Raw genomic sequence first — 21,912 nt, 5'->3', positions numbered from 1 at the left:
TATCAAGTTCTGTGAAACCAAAACCTTATATTAGCATTTGCTCTTATTCTAATGAAATTTGTTAAGTTGGCTAGAATCGACCCTAAAAGGAGCTCCACCACTTTCCTTAAATGGAAACCTACAGCATTTCATCTATTGAATTCCAGAAGTGCTTGACTTGCAATAAAGATTGAAGCAGTCTCTGGTACCTTGAGCTCAATGATTTCTTTTTAAATGGTAGTATCATAATAATAGCACAATGGGGGTTATGTATATTGAATGTTCAAACTGGTTAATAGAAGTCTTGAACTAATATATTATGACTTTAAACTTTGGATTGAATGCTCTCATTCATATATTAATATAGCGCAATCAGAACATCAAAAAAATTCCACAAAATCAACATATATTAATACACTTGAAAAAGTAAATATAGTCATAAATTCGTGTTGCATGACCCCTCGAAACATCAAAAATTCAACTGAAAATTCATGGCGAAGTAATGAGTGTTGGTCACTTGGCCATTTTCTAGGGAGAAATTCAAAAATAATCAGATTTACAAGTGATCATTCAAAAATAGCCACAGTTTCAAAAGTCATCAAAATTTAATCACTTTTCATGTAAAGATAAATCTCAACGAAAATACTGTTCAAAATCTGGAAAATACTCCAGCATAATATACTGGAACTCCAGTATACTTTGCTGGAACTCCGGTATATTCAGCAAAGTATACTGGAACTCCAGTATATTATACTGGATCCAGCAAAGTTTGGAGTTCCAGCATAATATGCTGGAAATTCATATACAGGTGCATCGAACTCCAGTATATTATGCTGGATCGGTCTCTATTCCAGCAAAATAATGGCTATTTTTCAATGACTTGGCAAACGCTGGCTATTTTTGAATGACCAGTCCGAAAACTGGCTAGCCCGTGCTATTTTTACCGTTTTCTATGCACCTACGAAATTTTAGACCAATCAAGGTTCGTAAAAAAATCTACATAATCAACATGTACTAATACACATGAAAAAAGTGGATATGCTTACCAAATCGTGTTGCATACCTCGAAATGCCAGAAAATCGAAAGTCATGGCGAAGCAATGCTATTGGTCAGTAGGCCATTTCTAATGAACCCACAAAATTTCAGGCCGATTGGAGTCCGTCAAAAAAAAATTCTACAAAATCAACATGTACTAACACACGAAAAAGTGGATATAGTCATAACTCGTGTTGCATGACTTCGAAAACTGCAATAAGATGAACTCGAAAGTCATGGCGAAGCAATGAGTATTGGTCACTAGGTCATTTCCTATGGACCTACGAAGTTTTATGCCAATCGGAATCCGTAAAATTTTTCAAAATCAACATGTATTTATACACACGAAAAAAGTGGATATTCTCATAAATTCGTATTGCATACTCCAAAACACCCAAAAATGAAGCCGAAATACCAAAAATGAACTTGAAAGTCATGGCAAAGCAATGAGTATTGGCCACTAGGCCATTTCCTATGTACCTATAAAATTCCAGACTAATCAGAGTACGTCAAATTTTGTTTATTGCCAGTATGCGCTAATACACACGAAAAGGTGAATATAATCTCAAATTCGTGTTGCATGACCTCGAAAAGCCACAAAATGAACTCGAAAGTCATGACGAAACTATGAGTATTGGTCACTAGGTCGTTCCCTATAGATCTATGAAATTTCAGGCCAATCAGAGTTCGTAAAAAAATTCTTCAAAATCAACATGTTCTACTACACACAAAAAAATGGATATAATTATAAATTCGTGTTACATGCCCTCAAAACGCAATAAAATAAACTCGAATGTCATGGTGATGATTTGAGTATTGGTCATTAAGTCATTTTATATGGACCTATGAAATTTTAGGCCAGTCATCATCCATCAAAAAAGATTTTCAAAATCAATATGTACTAATACACACAAAAAAGTAAATATAGTTATAAATTCGTGTTGCATGACCCCGAAACACCAAAAAATAAACATGATATGCCAAAAAGCAACGTTAGTTATGTTGAAGCAATGAGTATTGGTTTTCACTCTTCACTCTCCTATTCGAATTGAGCTAATTCTTTTGTTCTGCACTCAAATGTAATTACCAATTTGGTGGAATCGGCTCCTTATTTTATTTTTTTCTTATTATAATTCTATTTTACTTTTCACCCTATTTTTTTAATAATTACTCTCTCCATACTTCATTTGTTTAAGGCGAAATACATAAGTTACCACCTGATCTATGGACCAAATCCCCTTTACATACTTCCTGACAGCAAAAATCATCTTACACACTCAACCTTTCAAAGTGTATCTAATACACACTATTTTTTTCTTGACCAGTTTTGTAGAAATGTGTAATGTCACGCACCAATAAAATCGTGACACGTGTCAGTACTGTTTTTCAAAGAATAAAATACTTAAATTTTCAACTCCACCCTTTAACCATCTTCTCCCTCTCATCTTTTTCTCTTCTCCGACAAAGTATCCCCTGGCGACCACAAGAAAAAATCCACCAAAAATTAAAATAATTTTTCCTTCGTCCATTATCACCACTTTATCACTGTTGTTACCGCCACAGCTGCCATCAACGTCGTAGCTACCACCATCACTATTAATGTTCAAAACAAATCAACAAATACCACAGTCCTCCTTCTCCACACCCATTTAAAAAAAGAAACCTTTGTTTGAAAACGAGAAATCCAACAGCAATTGAAGAGGGAAAATGGAAAATACTTTAAATGTTTGTTATGATTCTTTTTATACATGGGAAGAAACATAATACCAAGGTGGATTATAACTTCAAATGCAAAACCCACTTTAAATTGGCTTAAATTGTTGTAGTGAGAGTTTGTCGGAAGGTGATTTGGGGAAGAAATGTAAAATAATTTTTTTGTGTGTGTATGGGGGGGGGGTGGGGGGGGGGGGAAGTGGGAGGATGGATCTAAGCTGGGATGACAAGGAACAAAAAGAAAGCCAGATCTGGTTTCCCCTTTTCTAGTTTCTTTTTACTATCATATTAAGAAAAAATATAAGGAAAAAAATTATGACATGTGGCATTTAATTAAGGATCTAAATAAAATTTTAGTGGTTATACGCGCTCAATGTTTTAGTTAAACACGCGCATGCCATCTGGAAAAAATGGTGTGTCTTAAACTCACTTTTGAAAGGTTGAATGTGTAAGATGATTTTTGCCGTGAGAGAGTGTGTAAGGAGTATTTGGTCCATAGTTTAGATGGTAACATATGTATTTTGCCTTTGTTTAATAATATTATAAGCTTATTATACAAATTGATGGTACAATCAGACTTCTTTATAACTTCATCTTATGTAATAACACTTTTCTATAAAAGTCAAAATTTTTCGGAACCAAATCTCATATTATATTATACCATATGTTTTTTATAATAGTACTTTACTATAATATTTAAATATGATATTATAGAATGACACAATTTTTCAAAACATTACTATACGATACGATATAATACTATTTATTGAAAGAAACATATGTAACAATCATCAAAATTTTACAAAATAAATTCTGGAGAAGCTCACTAACAAATTGCCCAATTTGTCAAATATAGCAATAGACAAACGCCGATTCCTTGCCTGAATTGGCAATTGGCGCTCCTTTGCCCTACATTTTCTCCAGTCCCTTTTGAAAAGCTGCGATCAGTGTTCTTTGTAGTTCGGAGCGACCACCATTGGCCGAGCTTCAGTTGCTCAGAAGGTACAGGAATTTAATTTTTTCCTCGTAATTCAAAAATTAGTAGATATGGGGAACTAAAATTACTATATTGCTTTACCATTTCTGTTGCTCCTCTTCATTGGTTACCCTTATAAGCTGCTTTGCTTCCAATTTTTGGGCTTATTCTTATGATTGATGCTTCCTGGAAATATCAATTTTCTATATCTCTGTTAATTTCACCTAAAATTATATTTTATTCCTCGATAAAATGTGGAAGGTATTTTCTTTTTTTTGTTAGCGCTACCTTATTTATTGGTTTCTCTATAAATTGAAGGTCTCTCTTTCCCCCTTTGTTGAATAGAGGTGTTTATGGTGTTACCCATTTGTTTCTGGACGTGAATTTAATGTTCTTTTTTCTGAGAAAATAATTTACATGGGGTATATTCATAAATCAGATTTAAGGGGTTTGTTTTGAAGTTCTATATAACTAGTTTTTTAGTTTTTGAAAGATTTGTAAAACTGAGTTTGGAAATTTTCTTGTAAAACAGAACGCTTTCTATAGAAATTCACGCAAGCTCAGTTTTTGGGAACTCCAAAAGAAATGGCTTAAGAATTTTACTATGTTGTAAGCTTTTGACGAGTCACAAGTGTGGGTTAATATATGGAATTTTGGTTTTCTTGTGGTTATTCATTTGTTAAAACATGAAGAGCTGACTGGTAGTTTAATATAATCCCCTTCGCCGAAAAAATGTATGAAATATATGGGTAAACCAATGTTTTATGTTTATATAGAACTTATTGAATACCTTTCACATAAATAAAATCTTTAGTGTAGTGTTTTTTGAATCCCCTTGTTAGAATTTATGGCTTCACTGCTGCCCATTGCTAAAGATGAATAACCAAGGAGCATTTGACGCATCATTTGTATGTGTTAGGATATGAAATGCTTTGTGAAATTACATTGTAATTTGTCTTCTTTTCGCGTGTTTGAATATCAATGAAGCCTAGCATTTTCTCCCTCATAACTACTCATTCCCCCAAATAATGAAAAAAAGATCTCCTGACCTTTAATGTATGTCCATTTTTTTTTCATTATATATTTTTTTCTATAATATTCATGTTAGAGAACTATGTTGGCATGCAGGGGCGGATTTAGGGGGGCGCAAGGGTGTTCACCCGAACACCCTTCGCCGAAAAATTACACTGTATATATAAGGCAAAATCTGTTTTTTATTTCTATATATTAAGTTTTGAACACCGTTAACACAATCCAAAAGTGTAGTTTAGTGGTCAAGGGGGTTCAAAATCTACATAAGGTCATGAGTTCAATTCTCACTAGCTACAAAAATTTTTTTTGAACCCCCCTCGTGGAGATCCTGCCTCCGCCACTGTTGGCATGCCTCACTTGATGGAGATACAGTTTATTAAACCTATAAATTCTCCCTCATATTTACTGTTGAAGTGCATTTACATTTTATAGACAAACTTTTATCTGTTGTACTCATGTTAGACTAATATTATATCTTTTCGATGTTTCACTAGATGGTGATTCTTATTTTTTGTTTTAGTGCTTTCTTCGATGAGTTGACACTGAGAAGATCCTTATGGTTCTTAATGCAGGCAGTAAGATAATGTTTAGATCATTTCTTCTAAAGGCTGTCTATAAACAGATTAGTTATCATCCAGCTGTCACTAAACAGCTTTGTCGTCATCCTTTTCAGTTCCATCCAGAGGTAAAATTTTCAAATCCTGTCAATCCAATTCTGGGACAGTAGTGATTGGTATTCTAGTTTCACTTAGTGCTAACTTTTGCTTCTCCGATAGAGAGGAATGCACAGCAGAAATAAGAAGGCGATGGAGTACATTGCTAGGGGGTGGAATGCTCTGCAGGAAGTTGATAGAGTAATTGATTATTGTGAGCTTAATGACAAACGTCTCATTCCTTCACTTAGGGTACGTTTAGTAGCAGATAGCTTGATACAATTGCTCTTCTTTTGTTTATGGTTTTTTGAAGGAAATTAATGTGCTTGTGTCTGTGATTTTACTTCTTCAGTGCTTACTACTATCTCCATTTATCTTAGGTTGTGCTGTTTTACACCCAGAGACATTGTTGTTAAGTTTTCATATTATGTCCTTAGAATAGTGTGTTATCCTTGCTGTAAGTCTATTTAGAAGGTTGCAACATGAACGAAGTGGCTCAATGGTCATTATGTTTTCTTCGGTTTCTTGAATAAGTAATGGAAGTTGGTTGCTAGTAATGATTGTAAAAGAGTTAATTCAGTTAAGTAGATTTACTGATCTTTCTGGGGTAAATTTAGCTCCCAACATGGCTACAGTCAACTTAACCCTCTGATCTCTCTTTTGTAAAGCACCCGACTTGTGATTCTTGCTGTCTTTTGAGTTTGGAGATGAAGGCACAGCATGGCAATTAGTCTTTTTTTCTAAAGAAGGAATTGAGGTTATTCCAAAGAAATGGAAGACGCATGCACTTTTGGCCTGGTAGCTAAATTACAATAACGGTCCTGTTTATAATCGACTTTCCTTATGAAAATATCATCATTGTATATTTTGTTTGCTTCTTTACTTCTCACGTGGTTACGTCTCTCTTATATCAAATCAACATTTACTAAGAAGTACCTTCCATTTGTTAAATCTATTTCGTTTTTTGTATGTTAGATATTTGTTGTACTAATACTTAAGCATGTATTTCTTGGTAGAGTTTATCCATTAATATTCTTTTTCTTGGATTTTTGACTTATCAAATATTTTCTCATTGGGTGGTTATGTGTTAGACAGCAAAGGAGAATTTTGAGTTGGCTCTGGAAGCAGACAACTCAAATACCCATGCAAGATATTGGCTTTCAAAACTGCATCTCAAGTACCATGTCCCCGGGGCGTGCAAAGCTGTGTAAGTTTTGTCTCTTTGGTGTGAAGATTGGACATCTGCAAAGTGCAGACACTTATCATCGTTCATGTGCTATATTGTTGCATGCTTTTAAGCAGGACCAAATAGATCTTCATGCTCCACTTAAAAGGTTTCTAGCTTTTCCAAATTTATATTATTGAACTTAAGCCATCATGTGTATGATTGAGGTTTTTAAAAATTTCCTAACTGATTTGACCATTTTCTAGTTATTAATTACTCTCTCATTCCCCTTTTATGTGCCATCCTTTCCTTTTTAGTCTGTCCCAAAATATTGGCACTTTTCTACATTTAGAAACATATTAAACTTTTTAACTTCTCGTTTTACCTTTAATGAGATAACTTATAATCACGCATATGTCTATGGCTTGTTTTGGACCACAAGTTTTAAAAGTCTTTCTTTCTTTCTTAAACTCTGTGCCAATCAAACACCATCCCGTTTTATGGGACAGAGGGAGTAATTGATTTTTCAGCTTATTTAATCGCTGCTTACATGATATTTATGTCTATATAACTTCTTAATTTCGTTATGAGATGAGGGAGTTGTTAATTATTTGATTGAGCAATATCTTCAGTACTTTTTCATGGACTAATTAAATTGACTTGAGCAATACTTTCAGCACTTTTCATGAATTACTGTCAAAACTAACAGCTAATATTTCTTCCTATTTTTAATGACAGAGGGGCTGCTTTATTAGTGGAAGCTGCAGAGATGGGTGATCCAGATGCTCAATTTGAATTAGGTTGCCGTCTAAGAGTTGAGGTGTGGTTTTCTTTTTTGGAACATATTAATTTTGTCAAGAAGAATGGCTACACCACCTATGAGCTCGAATGGTGTTAAAGATTCTCTATTGGTTTAGAGACGAATAATCTGAACGTCTATGCAGCTAGTTTTAATTTAAACCTCAAAATTTGGCTAACATGACTTTGATATCTGAACAAGGTTAGCTTGTTGGATCTCCCTTTCCGTGGTATGACTTGTGAACTACTCTAGTGTGAACTACAAAGGAACATTTTTGATAAAATGGGCGTTAACGTTGACACCTTCTCGATGTGCTTTTACAATGTTTATCTTATCCACTTTGGTTGGGCAATATAATCATATATCTGAAGCCTTTTCACATACTCTATTGCAGTAGTGGGAAATTATTGTGCGACTCCCCTTTGCGCTATTAGTGTTTGGTTGTCAGACAAGTCTGTGTTAAACACTCTGTCAGCTAGGTCTTTCTTTCCTTCTGTTGATAGGTTAATAAGTTCGGTGTTTTAAGAATATCTGTTTTTGCTCCATAATGTCCATCAGAAGATTATTGGTTTAGTAGTGCATAATCGACTACTAATCTACTTACTCCTTCGGGGTGGGGGTAAGGTCTGCGTACACACTACCCTCCCCAGACCCCAGTAGTGGGATTTTACTGGGTTGTTGTTGTTGTTGTAGTGCATAATCGACTACCTTATTGAGTTTCCCCTTGAATTGTTCTCTTGTTCTGTCTTAGAAACATTCTGTAAAAGTTTTGACTGTCTTTATGTATGATCTTCACAGAACGAGTATGTGCAATCAGATCAGCAAGCATTTTACTACTTGGAGAAGGCTGTTGACCAGGTGTGTGTTTTATTAGCAAAGCTGAAGTTATTCTTCCTATTAAGTGCCCTAAATTTCTCACGAAAAATTCTCTTTTTTTTTTTTTCAGTTGCATCCAGGTGCACTTTACCTCTTAGGTGCTGTGTATCTTACTGGGGATTGCGTGAAAAGGGATGTTGGCTCTGCATTGTGGTGTTTCCATAGAGCATCTGAGAAGGTACCGAGCATTTTACTGCTTGTTGAATGCTACAACTAATCAGTACATATAGTCTAACTATGTAATGACAAATTATATGCTGTTCTGAACGACGATGTTCGTATTAAACTTAAAAGAGAAAGTACATTTGGGAAGCATATTCGTGTTGACAAACTGTGGTTGGCGTAATTTAGCTCTATCTTGTAGAAAATTGCTTTACTAGCGAGTAAGTGAAGAGCCTCTACAATTATCCCCACCTAATTTTCTTTGCTTGAATCTAGGGTCATGCTGGAGCAGCTATAGCTTATGGATCCCTTCTACTGCAAGGTACACTGTCCCCAATTGTTATCTTTTTTCGAGAAAGGTAACAATTTGTACATATCATCAGTACAAATGCAATACCGGAAGCTATATATACAATTCAAAGACAACAAAAGATGCGTTCGTGCTCTTCTTACAAGGATTTTATAACATCTAACAGTGAGACTGTCCCCTCTTGTTATCAACTTAGCTGTGTGTCGCTTCATCTTATTTTTGTCTCTTTTTATTGTTTACTTAATGGGTTGTAGTTCCTGCTAATTCAAGTGATGCAATACACGTGATTGGAATATGTTATGAGCTCTTTTTAAAGGTTCAGTTTGACATACCATTTTACAAAGCAAAAATTTAAAAGTTTAAAGAAAAAGACCATGATATCATAATTAGAGTAGTATGCTAATAGGGAATATGACTTGCTCAGAATGGAAGAAAGAATAACTGAAAAGAAAAATAAAAAGGTGGGAGCTGCTGATCAGTGATCACCACAAAACATTTGTCGAGCCAGTGGAGGAAAAGGTATCATGAACTTATCATATTGCACAGAAAATTCTGATTAATCTTTTGAGTTTAGAGATACAAGATGATATACTGCCGGTTGGGTGTATATTGGACTTTTTGCTCTCAGCAAATTAAGATTCTCTGTTTCATGTGGGGCATTATTTCAGGTGTGGAACTTCCAGAATCAATAACAAAATTTTTACTGAAGCGGGGGTCCTCAAGCAGAATATCGAGGAGGAATGGAGTTGATCCTGAGCTTAATCCGATTGAGCTGGCCAGAGAACAATTTGAAATTGCTGCAAAAGCAGGATCTGACCTTGGATTTAGATGGTTAAAAAGACTTGAGGAGGAAGAGAAACGTCTGCTGTCGTCCTAGTTCACGAATATCAGAGACTATAAAAGAGTTGATTCATTAATGTACCTACAAGGGTACGTACTAGGCACTAAACTGTTGAACATTGTTAATTTATGTAAATCTTGTTTTGAACACCATTCCTTTTCTTGAGGATTGTTATATACGATAACATATATGTGTGTGTTCATATATTATATGTGGTACACATTTTAAAGTCCTCCTTTGTTAGATTCACAAAACATAGTCAATCTCGTGTCTAGATAAAGGATGGTTGCAGTAGGTTGACATATTCAAAGGATTCATGGCCATGCTTTGCATATAGACAGTTATTTTTAATAATTAAACTGGGAATTATATATACCTGGAATAAGTTTGAAAGTGTATATCTGAAGTAAGGCATTTCTTATTAAGTTATTCTTCTTTTTAGATTGAGATTGTGTGGGGGAATAGTGACAAAATGGATGAGCTGATGGTGCAGCAGCCGAGAGGACCTTAGAAATGATGAGCAGAGTTGAGAGCAAGCGTTTCGATTCAATAAATGAAGATCTCTACTGAGCTTAATTGCCCTGAGGTTTTTTGTTAGGAGTACACTCTTATCTGCTAGCAAAGTTTTGTTGCTCGACATTTTTGGCTCTTTAGGTCAATGTATATGGTGTGCTGGAAAGTGATTAAGATAGATTGTGTCTGTAAAATTTGTTCAGGTTTCTACTTCTGTTTATCTTGTAATATAATTCAAAGTTGGTTGTTGGTTACATACTGATAATTTATAGGCTTCTACTTTTGTTGAAACTTTAAATTCTGTTGTCTTGAAGCAACTGTCTATTTGAGCTTCTCCTATGCTCGGATAAAGGGGGAAGGTTGTGGTAAGACAAAGTAATGAACCAATATAAATTTAATAACTTCTCTATGCATTTAGCATACAAACTCAAATTTAATTTGTATTGTCATATACTTGAGATAGCCTTGGTAGTTATCCTTTCATTAAATTTTTCTGGCATTGCACTATATCATCCATCTATTTCGTATTTCGTATTCCGTATCTCTATTGTTATTTTATTATGAGTTTATTGATAGTACTAATATATCGTCTCTTGTTACTTTCTTGAGCAGAGGGTTTCCTGGAAACAGTCTCTCTGCCCCTCGGGGTAGGGGTAAGGTCTGCCTGCATATTACCCTCCTCAAACCCCACTTGTGAGATTATACTGGGCCGTTGTTGTTGTTGTTGTTGCAGGTAATTTTTCTCATTAAAGTGTATTGTCTCCTTTTTCAAGAATCTCTTCACAGTATCATTGGAACAGAAATTAGACAATTGATATTTTTTTCCCTCTATCAACACAAAATAATCAGATTTTTGCTCCTCCAAATGGCAACTGCCACAATAGACAAGTTCCTGTATCGCATCATATGATGTCAAACCAGAAAGAAATACTCCCTCTACTGCACTTTTCCACATCACTTACTATATGCGATATGAGACAAAATTTAGGAATTTGTTGTTGAATCCCAAAAAAAAAAGGAAAAATAATTTGGGTGTGGCAGGAAGCTTATACACTTTCTTGCTGGTGAAAAAGAAGAATAAGCAATTGAACCGATTAAGCTTACACTACTTGTCTACTTGTTACTACCTATCAAAACTTTAAACTGACACTGCAATGAGGAAATTTCAAAGTCACTTGGATTTTCCTTTAATTGAAGCAGGCCCTTTTGATGATGTTTTCTTGTAAGGTGACTTCTTCACTTTCAACTTGCTTGGAGTTGATGACGATTTCCCTCCTTGGTTCCTTCGGTTCTTGTCCTTTTTCACATTGTACATGTTTACAGCCTGTGGTATAGGTGACTTCTGTTTCTCTAAGGAGCCCATTCCTGATCCTTCTGCAACTGGTAGGAACTGGTTATACACAAGAGTAGAGTTGACTTAGACAATACAATCAGGTTAGTCCTAAGCAAATTTATGCATGCACTTTCCATAATACAAACCTTACGGTACTTCTTATCATGTTTTGGGGGTTTTTCCCCAGGCAACTTCTTGTCAAATTTTCCGCCACTAGCTGTTGCATTTGCTGCCATTCCAGCGACATTGCCGAGTTCATCCTTGCTAATTTTCCTCGGTGCAGCTTGTGTTCCTGTTATAGGCAGTGCTGTGGCAGCAAGCTGAACGTGACTGCAAATAGAAACACATCTTCGTTTATCAACAACATGACTTTAAGAGAATAAGGTAGATGCAAGGTTCAAGACAATTGAAACAGAGGTTGACAATTTTCTTGAATGAAATCTGCTAAGCAATAAGATACTCAATAGCTAGTCATCAAAACAAAGGATTTGAGACATGGAACAACAAACCTAATTAATCTTCATAGATGGCAGGAATTAATAAAGAATTAAAGTTTTGGCAGAAAAACAATGAGAAATTTAGATGGACAAGACCTTGGCAAGGCACCAGCTTTTGCAGCTTCCTTTAAGTTACTTAATCGATTTTTCTGTTGCTTTTCTACTCTCTTCTTCTTTTCTTCTTGTCTCTTAGCAAAAGGATCTTGACCAGGCTCTGAAAAAAAACAGGGAGAGAACATTTTCAGAGCAATGTCAAAATGCTAATGCAGATACGGTCCCTTCATTCACTAAATTAAGTTGCTTTCCTCTATAGTGATCATGGTACGGATGATTGACGTAAGAGAGTACAATCAAACTTTGGCTGGACCGCGGTAGGCTAAGGGATCGAGGCAGAATGGTTGTCTTTCACCGCGGTCGCGCCGCGTTCTGCCGCGGCCGTGGTGAACTGTGTAGCTGCCAGAACTTTTGGTACCAAAGTGTAAATTGGGAAAAACTTATTCCAACCCCTTATAAACTCAAGAAGCTCGCCCAAGAAAGTTTTAAGCTTGTTTTTAGACTACTTTGGAGGAAGAACAAGTGTGAGAAGAGCAACCAAACATTAGAGTTTTTCTATCTTCTCTTTATTATTGCAATTACACATTATGAACAATTTAGTAGTTTTATCTTACTTTGTTATGAGTAGCTAATTCCTCAATCTAGGGTTTTGATAGAACCTATTGAAGGATGAACCTCTTGTTATGTTAATATAGTTTGCCCAAGTTACTCTCTATTTGTTCAACTACGTTCTTGTTGTAGTTAATTGATAGAATCTTCAATTAGTGCATAACTCGGGAGAGAGTGCATATTTAGGTAATTATTGAACAACATCACTCCCAAAGTATATGAGGGATCAATAACTGAGGGTTTAAAGGTGGGATTAGGGATAACCAAGCCTTGGGTGCAATCTAAAGTAAGCTGTAATAAACAAAGCCAGCTAGTGTAACTCGGGAGAGTGCGTCTAGTAAATTGTCGTGATTACTTGGGATAGATTTACGGTAATAAGAGTGTTCATGATTGATAGAGACGAATAGGCGAATTTATGTGAAACATAACCGGAAGGGATTCCATCAATAGGGAAAATTATAACCTTAGATCTTTCTCTTAATTGTTTACAACTTAATCATAGTCTGTCTTTATTTGCTTAATTATAGTCAGTCTTAGTTAGTAGAAACATCCTCAATTGTTATTCAAAACGTTTGGGAAGTTGATTACGTAGAATTTCGTAAGTCTAACGAGAGTAATTGATAGGTTAATTCCTTGTGGGTTCGACTCTAGGCGAAATACTCAGATTATATTTGCAACGTCCGCGTGTCCTTTTTATAAGGCATAGTTGTGCATGATTAAATTTTGGCGTCGTTGCCGGGAACTTAACGGTGTTATCAGTTACAATTGAAAGAAATACAAAATTCTTAGTATAGTCAATTTTCTCTATACCCAATCTATACATTGAAATTTTAACATTTGTTGACTTGGTTGTACAGGTGCATGCGTAGAAACTCATCGAGAACTGGTGAAGTATTTGAAGCATTATCAGATCCCAAGAAAGTTTTCAAGGCCTTGAATCGGGCCAACCGGAAAAACAAACAACTGAACAATTCGAACCAGACATGGGGGATCACATAGTAGACCCAGCTGCACCGGTAGTGCCAGTAGCGCCAGTGGCACCTCTTGTGCCAGAGGCGGCTCTATATGATTAGGCACAACTCACAACAGAGAACCTGGCCACAACGATTTTAGTCCCGCAGATACTTGCTGAATTGTTTCAAATCACGAACAACATGCTGCACTTGTTGCAAAACAAGAGACTATTTTTGGGGTCACAAATTGAAGATCCTCAACAACATTTAAAGAATTTCCTATCAATCTGCAAAACCTAAAGGTAGACCAACGTAACTCAGGAAGCAATCAAGATGTTATTGTTTCCATTCTTAGTGACAGGAGCTGCCCAAACCTAGCTAAACTCACTCCCTATTAATTCCATAACAACTTGGGAGGAGTTAGTCAAGCAATTTGTGAACAAGTTGCACCCACCCAACAAGACTGCTCAACAAATTGATGAAATTTTGAGTTTCAAACAGAGACCAATGGAGACACTGCATGAAACATGGGAACGATTCAAGGGGATGCTAGTTATATGTCCTCACCACGGTATTCCAGATCTGATGTTGGGGCAGCGGTTTTACATGGGATTGTCAGATGGCGTGAAGGGTAATGTTGATGCTTCAGCTGGTGGAGCATTTCTGAGCAAAACATGGAGAGAAGGCCAGAGTCTGCTTGACAAGATGACACAGAATTCGAGGTGGACAACCAGGAATGCACCTATCACTCCAGTAGTTCACTTAGTGCCCTTAGATCCATCCAACACTCTTGCTAAAAACATGGCCACGTTAATGACACAGATGAGTATACTCACCAAAAAGGTGGAAGAGTCAGGGCAGAAGCAGCAGGTACATATTGTAGATACTACCAATGGGGGCTTATGCACATCTTGCATTAGTCAGCCAATTGGTACCCAGTGGAATGCAGAAAGTGATCATCACCACTACCTTGAGGACATGAATTATGTGTCTAATTATGGAGGCCAGAGACAGGGTGGTCAAAATTGGGGCTAACAAAATCAGTAGTACAGGCCAGTCCAACCATAGCTCAACAATGGAAACATGGGAGGTATGAGACCTCACAACAATATGGCGCCTTATCAAAGGTCACAAGGATATAATAGTCAAAATCAGCAGTAGGGGTATCATCCTCCTCAGCAGTAACATGGTGGACGACAGGAAGATGGATTTGCTAGATCGAGGCAATGATGCAGCAGGTTATTGGGTCAAACGCAAAAATCAGTAAAAGAGTAGATGCATATGATTCAGCTATTAAGAATATTAAAGTGCAGATAGGCTAGATTTTGATGTCTTTGAATAATCGTCCTCATGGGACATTGCCTGCAGACACTCAAATAAATCCAAAAGATCAAGGCCCGAAGCAGCTGATGGCAGTGAGTCTACGTAATGGTAGAGATTTAGATTTTGAGCAAGAGAGGGCTCGAGAAAGAAGACAAGCTGAGACACTTGTACTAGTGCCCATTGAGCTAGATGAGTTAACGAAACTGGCTGAGGTGATAGTACAGCCTGCCCACGAAGAACATAACACACAGATTGAGGCTGAGAGAGAAGCTGAGACACCCCAGGAACCGGTAGTTGAGGTGGTAGCTGACAAAGAAAATACCCAAATCATTAGAAAAAAGAGACCCCCCGCACCATTCCCATAAAGGCTGGCCAAGTACCAAAAAGAAGAACAATACAAGAAATTCTTGGAGATGCTGAAACAAATCCAGGTAAATATTCCATTGATTGATGCTTTGAAGGAGATGCCTGGTTATGCAAAAATGATGAAGGACTTGATGTCCCCAAAATTCGATTTCCAAGACTTGGCCACGGTGACTCTTACTCAGACCTACAATGCGGTGGTGACTAGACCAATTGCTGAAAAGCTGTCTGACCAGGGATTCACAATTCCCTGCACTATTGGTAGCTTTGCTTTCACCAAAGCACTTTGTGATTTGGGGGCTAGCATAAATCATATGCCCTTGGCGATCTATAAGAAGTTGGGGATTGGAAGAGCTAGACCCACTTCGATGTTGTTGCAGCTGGCTGATAGGACCGTGAAAAGACCTTTAGGTATCTTGGATGATGTGTTGATTCAGGTAGGGAAATTTGTGTTCCTTGTAGATTTTGTGATTCTAGATTGCAAGGTGGATGAAGAGATTCTCATAATTTTGGGAAGGCCATTCTTGGCCTCTGGGAGAGATTTCATTGATTGTGAGACTGGGGAGCTCAAGATGAGGTTGAACGATGAATAGATAACATTCAGTGTGCAGAAATCTATGAGGCGCCCAAGTGAATTCACCAATTGTTCTCTTATTGATGTCGTGGATGTAATCGTAGAAGCTGATGATGAGATGCTGACTATTGAGGACCCTCTTGCTGCATGTCTGGTAAATTTAGATGAGGTGAATGGGGAAGAATTGGAAGAATGGGTGTTGGCTTTAGAGGGCAGAGGGTTCTGGGATAGAACTCTTGAATTTAAGCCCCTGCACTTAGAAAACAAAGAAACTCCAAGAACCACCAAAGCTGGAATTGAAGCCACTGCCCGCCCATCTCAGTTATGAGTTCCTCGGACCTAACTCCACATTATATGTTATTATCTCATCTAGTTTGTTAGATGTGCAGGCACAATAAATTTTGCAGGTACTCAAGAAGTGTAAGACTGCCATTGGGTGGACCATGACAGACATTAAGGGGATCAACCCAGCCTATTATATGCATAAAATTCTGCTGGAAGAGGGACACAAACCTTCCAGGGAACACCAAAAAAGGCTGAACCCCAACATGAAGGAAGTGGTGAAGAAAGAAGTGATAAAGTGGTTGGATGCGGGAATCATTTTCCTAATCTCTGACAGCAGCTGGGTTAGCCCGATGCAATGTATGCCTAAGAAGGGGGGCATGACGGTGGTCAAAAATGATAACAATGAGTTGATCTCTACAAGAACCGTCATGGGTTGGAGAATTTGCATGGACTACAGAAAGTTAAATCTGGCCACCCAGAAAGACCACTTCCCACTTCCCTTCATTGATCAGATGCTAGACAGATTGGCAGGGAGGTCTCATTTCTGTTTTCTGGATGGGTACTCAGGGTACAATCAAATCTCCATTGCACCAGATGACAGAGAGAAGACCTCCTTCACTTGCCCATATGGCATTTATGCTTTTCGCATGATGCCCTTTGGCCTATGCAATGCACCCGCCACATTCCAAAGGTGCATGATGGTCATATTCACTGACATAGTAGAAGACATAATGGAGGTATTCATGGATGATTTCTTAGTGGTGGGAAACTCTTTTGATGAGTGCCTTATAAACCTAACTCGTGTGCTGAAACGATGTATTGAGACTAACCTGGTTCTTAATTGGGAGAAGTGCCATTTCATGGTACAAGAGGGCATAGTCTTGGGACACCGGGTATCAAGTAAAGTAATAGAAGTGGATTGTACTAAAGTTGATGTGATAGCAAAGCTGTCACCTCCAACTTCAATTAAGGCAATCAGGAGCTTCCTCGGGCATGCCGGTTTCTACCGGAGATTCATTAGAGACTTCTCAAAAATTTCCAACCCTCTCTATAAGTTGTTAGAAAAAGATCACCCTTTCTTGTTTTCTGATGATTGCAGGGTAGCATTTCGAGGAGTTGAAAAAGAGGCTAGTCACAGCACCCATCATTGTTGCCCCCGACTGGGAGCAACCATTCGAACTCATGTGTGACGCCAGTGACTACGCAGTGGGGGTAGTGCTAGGACAGCGGAAAGACAAGCTAATGCATCCAATCTACTATGCCAGTAGAACGCTGAGTGGAGCCCAACTGAATTACACTGTGACTAAGAAGGAGATGTTGGCTGTGGTGTTTACTTTCGACAAGTTCAGATCATACCTGATTGGCTCTAAGGTAATTGTATACACTGATCATGCAACTCTCAGGTACTTGATTGAGAAGAAGGAGTCTAAACCGCGCCTGATTTGATGGGTGCTGTTACTGCAAGAGTTTGACCTCGAAATTATGACCGTAAGGGCACAGAAAACCAAGTCGCTGACCATCTATCACGACTTGAGGGAGCTGAAAACTCAGTTGAGGTTGAGGATATTCTAGAAACCTTTCCAGACGAGCAACTGCTCGCTACAAGTCTTAAGGAAGTACCATGGTATGCAGACTTTGCAAACTACCTGGCAAGCGGTATAGTTCCTTATGACCTTTCATCTGTGCAAAAGAAAACATTTTATCGTGACTGCCGTATGTATTATTGGGATGAACCTTATCTGTTTCGAATATGTGTTGACAATATGATCCATAGGTGTGTCCCCGAGATAGAACAATCTTCTGTTTTGCAGGCATGTCATACATCGGCATATGGAGGGCATTTTGGAGGAGTGAGGACAGCCACAAAAGTGCTAGAGGCCGGTTTCTTTTGGCCAACAGTATTCAAGGATGCACATCAATGGGTGAAGGGCTATAATGAATGTCAGCGAACCGGGAACATTAGAGATGCCATGAACCCAATTCAAGAGGTTGAAGTGTTTGATGTCTGGGGGATCGACTTCATGGGACCCTTCGTCAGCTCTTTTGGAAATAAGTACATACTTGTTGCTGTTGATTACATGTCCAAATGGGTAGAAGCTGCAGCATTGCCCACTAACGATGCAAGAGTGGTGGTGGGGGGTTTTTGAAGAAGAACATATTCACCCGTTTTGGGACCCCGAGAGCTATTATCAGTTACGGAGGCACCCACTTCTGTAATCGAGCCTTCGAGAAGTTGCTAGCGAAGTATGATGTGCGTCACAAGGTAGCAACACCTTATCACCCTCAGACCAGTGGACAGGTGGAAGTGTCTAATAGAGAGATAAAGAGTGTATTAACAAAGACTGTAAATGCCAAAAGAACAGATTGGGCGAAAAAGCTAGATGATGCACTCTGGGCCTATAAAATTGCTTTTAAAACACCAATTGGTATGTCACCATATAAGTTGGTGTTCGGAAAGGCCTGCCACTTGACCGTGGAACTTGAACATAAAGCTTGGTGGGCACTGAAACAGCTGAACCTAGACATTGAGGCTGCGGGCACAACGAGAATCACTGAATTGCATGAGCTTGACGAGTTCTGATATCTGGCTTTTGAGAGCACAAGGTTGTACAAGGAAAGAATGAAGAGGTTGCATGACCAGAACATTGTTGAGCGACCTTTCAACCCCGGGGACAAGGTATTGCTCTATAACTCAAGATTAAGGCTATTTCCGGGTAAACTCAAGTCACGATGGTCTGGCCCATTTCGAGTGGTCGAAGTATTCCCTTCAAGGGCTGTGGAGATTGCCTCAGGGAAAGACTCTCACACATTTAGAGTCAATGGGCAGAGATTGAAGCTATATGTAGGCATGAATGAACCAAAAGAAGTGACAGATGTGAGCACATGATTTTTGCCCTATATGAATTATTCCCATAAATTCAAAAGAAAATAACTTCTTCTCATTATTTGGAATTTTTGAGGATTTTGTGACATTTTTTGATAATTGTTTGCATTTGTCTGTGCATTTTTATTTTTGTTTAATTAATGAAAAATACAAAAAATATGTTGCATTTTCATTTAGGATTTAATTTTACATTTTAGGATTAATTGACAAATTAGTTGTTTTATAAAAATGGAAAAATCACAAAAATAGCTCATTTTGCATTTTTAACTCTTTAATTGTGAATTCTATAGCTTTTCTTTGAATTTATGATTTAATTAATTATTGTAAATACTAGAGTGATTGATTAATCTAATTGGGTAGATTAATTTTTTTCAAAATTTAATTTAGATTTTATTTTTAATTTGAAAAAAAAGGATTTGAAATTGGAAAAGAAAAAGAAAGGAAATAAGAGAAAAATCGGATTTTTGGGCTTTTTCCATCGAATTATTCCAGGACCAAACGATTATACACCCATTACCCGTTCAAATTGCCCCACACCCGGCCCATATTCGGTTCCATCCCGGTCCGTTCCCCCAACTAAGTCAAACGACACCGTTTCGTCCTTTTGATCTGGACCGTTGATCTCAGTTGATCAAACGGTCCGTAACTGACCCTATCTCAACATATAAGTGTCGGAACCCCCCATTCCCCCCTCAGAACCCTTATCCCGTCTCTTTCACCTCTCTCTCAGGGACTGGAAACCCTAGCGCCGCCCACATATCCTCTCCGCCTTAGCCCTGCGGCGCCAATTCCATGCACCACCAAAATAACACCCCTGAACCCTCATCTCACCCTCATTCTAGAAATCCACTCTGTTTCCCTTGAATATTAGTGAAGCTCATCAAATCTGGATTTGAAGGGACAACCCAAAAGTCCAAAGGTCAGAATCGGCGAGGGTTAGAAGATTTTAGGCCTAAATCGATGTTACTCGTGTGTTCTTGATATTAAGAACATACGATTAACTTCGGATCGGGCCGGAATCGATGAGTTGAAGGCTGTTCCTTAGGCCCTTTTGTCTGGGTCCTCTTGGGTATGTCTCTTTTCTTCTCCTCCTTCTCTACTCCTTCGTTTCTTCTATTATTTGTTGTCCCGTTAGGTCTTTTGTGTTCGTTTATAGGTTGTTTATTATGCATGTTATTTTAAAATATTAGGTCACTTAGCTTGATTAATTAGGTTAGTTTTATCTGGAAATCTCTTTAATTTTAGCCCAGTACTTGATTTCTGTTTTTGAAGTTGTTCGGACGCGTCTCTGTTATGAGCATTTGTTTCAATCAATTCGACTTGGGTCTGGGTTTGGGTTTATGCCTCTGATCTTTTGCTTTACTGGTTTGGGCCGAACCTGAATTAATCCAATTGGGTCGAATCGACCCATGCTCTGTCCGGTTCCTTCAGGTAATAACAGGGTCATTAAGGGGTAATTTGGGTAGCTAGGCTTGGGAATCTCTTTGTAACTGCCCGGGGAAGCTTCTAGGAAGCTAGGGTGGGGGGCTATCTTGAATTCTAAAAATTTAACTAAGGGCACCTAAGCTAAAACAAAAATTAGAAAAGGCGCAAAGTGCAAGTTGAGACTGCCCTACTCTCTTGCCTATAAAGGCATCATTTCTTGACTTTCAAGGTAGATCCAAGAGACCTAGGAGAAAAGATCCAAAAAATTAAAAACACGACTAAGATTTTCAGAAAACTACTGTTCTATTGAACTCTTTCTTTGATTTTTTTTAAATTTGCTGAAGCCATTTCTGATTCATCTGGTGTTGAGATGGATTGAATTTAGCTGTTTTAAGTTTGGACTAAAACCAACTGAGTTACTACTCGATTGAAACTATTTTTGTGGACTGGCTGAGCATCATTTTGGTTTTTAAATTAGTTCACTGGTTGCTTCATGCTGTTGCTCTTTGCTATTGCCGCTAATCCTTAATCCCTGTTTCCTTCCATCTTCAGGTACATGTCCCTGATTTAAGCATGTAAAGAATAGCTTATGAAGTGTTTTTTTGAAGGGAGATGAAGATTATGTTTGTCGACGCCCCTTTTTTCTCTAACCGTGGGGTCAGAAATCGGGTATACGACATTTGGAGGACAACTCTATTCCCTTTCGAGAATTGGGTTTAGAAGTTGAAGAGTCGCCACCTAATGATTATAGTGCATTAGGACACTTTTTGAAAGAGTTTGAGATGAAGAGACTAGAGATTAGGGTAAGGGCTAGAAATTATCCCGAAGGGAAGGTGTTAGGCACCCCTCAGGATCCACAAGTGTGGTTCCCGGCCATGCTACAATTGTGACTTTACAAGTAAACAATCAAGGCTCAAATAAGGACTTGCATACAACATTGCAATTAGGTTGAAACTTATGAAAGTAAGTAGAAAGAGAGCAAGGATTTGAAAAAGTTTAAACAACTCTAAAAGAAGCGAATAAAGAAGAGGGGGTCCTAGATTTGTGATTAATATGGATCACTTCAATGCAATATCCAGCAATCACTCCTCAGAAGAGGGGTCGCACGTGATATTAGCGCACTGGTCATCATATCCATATTCTACCCTTCCCGCCCCGTTAAGGTATTAAAGCGCAAAATGGTATCGTTACTTATTACATCTATTACCCGTCTCAATCCTATCAATCTCGGAGTCATTGAGACTACTAATCCTGAAGGGGAGGGAGTTGGGGCTTTTATGGTTTTAAAAGGATAAAATTCTAGGGTGACAAACAAAACACATAAAGCAAATATGGTAAAACACATAACAGTTGAAAGACTCAAATAAACCTCTTCAAGTCAGAAAAAAATAGAGTTTAACATGTCTTACATGTACTGATTAGGTCTGAATTAAACTTAAAAAATGCATGAGGCAGACTGATTTATTACATACTTCAGATAAGAAATCCGAATCAGACCTGCCTGCTGGTTGGAATTGTCAAAGACTGATGCACTTATGGCTTTTACCCTAAAGCTTG

At 37.9% G+C, this 21,912-nt stretch overlaps 2 protein-coding genes and 1 non-coding gene across 21 annotated transcripts; 1 reads left to right on the top strand and 2 right to left on the bottom strand.

Moving 5' to 3' along the window:
* Positions 1-3,517: 3,517 nt before the first annotated feature.
* Positions 3,518-18,972, top strand: LOC107796366 (uncharacterized). Of its 19 annotated transcripts, none has more exons than XM_075220093.1 (12): positions 3,519-3,730; positions 5,309-5,421; positions 5,513-5,641; positions 6,481-6,596; positions 7,293-7,374; positions 8,152-8,211; positions 8,300-8,407; positions 8,668-8,713; positions 9,370-9,631; positions 10,668-10,788; positions 11,379-11,489; positions 12,199-12,654. In XM_075220093.1, the coding sequence occupies exons 2-9, from the start codon at positions 5,320-5,322 to the stop codon at positions 9,576-9,578; spliced, it is 852 nt and encodes a 283-aa protein (XP_075076194.1). In that variant the 5' UTR covers positions 3,519-3,730; positions 5,309-5,319; the 3' UTR covers positions 9,579-9,631; positions 10,668-10,788; positions 11,379-11,489; positions 12,199-12,654. The 19 variants fall into 19 exon arrangements, with proteins under 19 accessions (XP_075076197.1, XP_075076199.1, XP_075076196.1 ...); XM_075220086.1 differs by having other exon boundaries at positions 11,576-12,654; XM_075220082.1 differs by having other exon boundaries at positions 11,256-11,489; positions 11,576-12,654.
* On the bottom strand, positions 10,963-12,124 carry LOC107796367 (ribosome biogenesis regulatory protein homolog). The gene is made up of 3 exons (XM_016619122.2): positions 11,982-12,124; positions 11,535-11,718; positions 10,963-11,445 (listed from the first exon to the last, which is right to left on the bottom strand). Exons 1-3 carry the CDS (start codon positions 12,122-12,124, stop codon positions 11,227-11,229), a joined length of 546 nt encoding a protein of 181 aa, XP_016474608.2. The 3' UTR covers positions 10,963-11,226.
* Positions 13,970-14,076, bottom strand: LOC142163657 (small nucleolar RNA R71). Its single transcript, XR_012694602.1, has one exon. It is a non-coding gene; the product is annotated as a small nucleolar RNA R71 (small nucleolar RNA).
* Positions 18,973-21,912: the final 2,940 nt, after the last annotated feature.

Source organism: Nicotiana tabacum, chromosome 8 (genome assembly GCF_000715075.1).
Source record: "Nicotiana tabacum cultivar K326 chromosome 8, ASM71507v2, whole genome shotgun sequence".
Lineage (NCBI taxonomy): Eukaryota > Viridiplantae > Streptophyta > Magnoliopsida > Solanales > Solanaceae > Nicotiana > Nicotiana tabacum.
The sequence above is the reverse complement of the archived record's forward strand: the minus strand, read 5'-3'. Positions and strand labels throughout refer to the sequence as shown.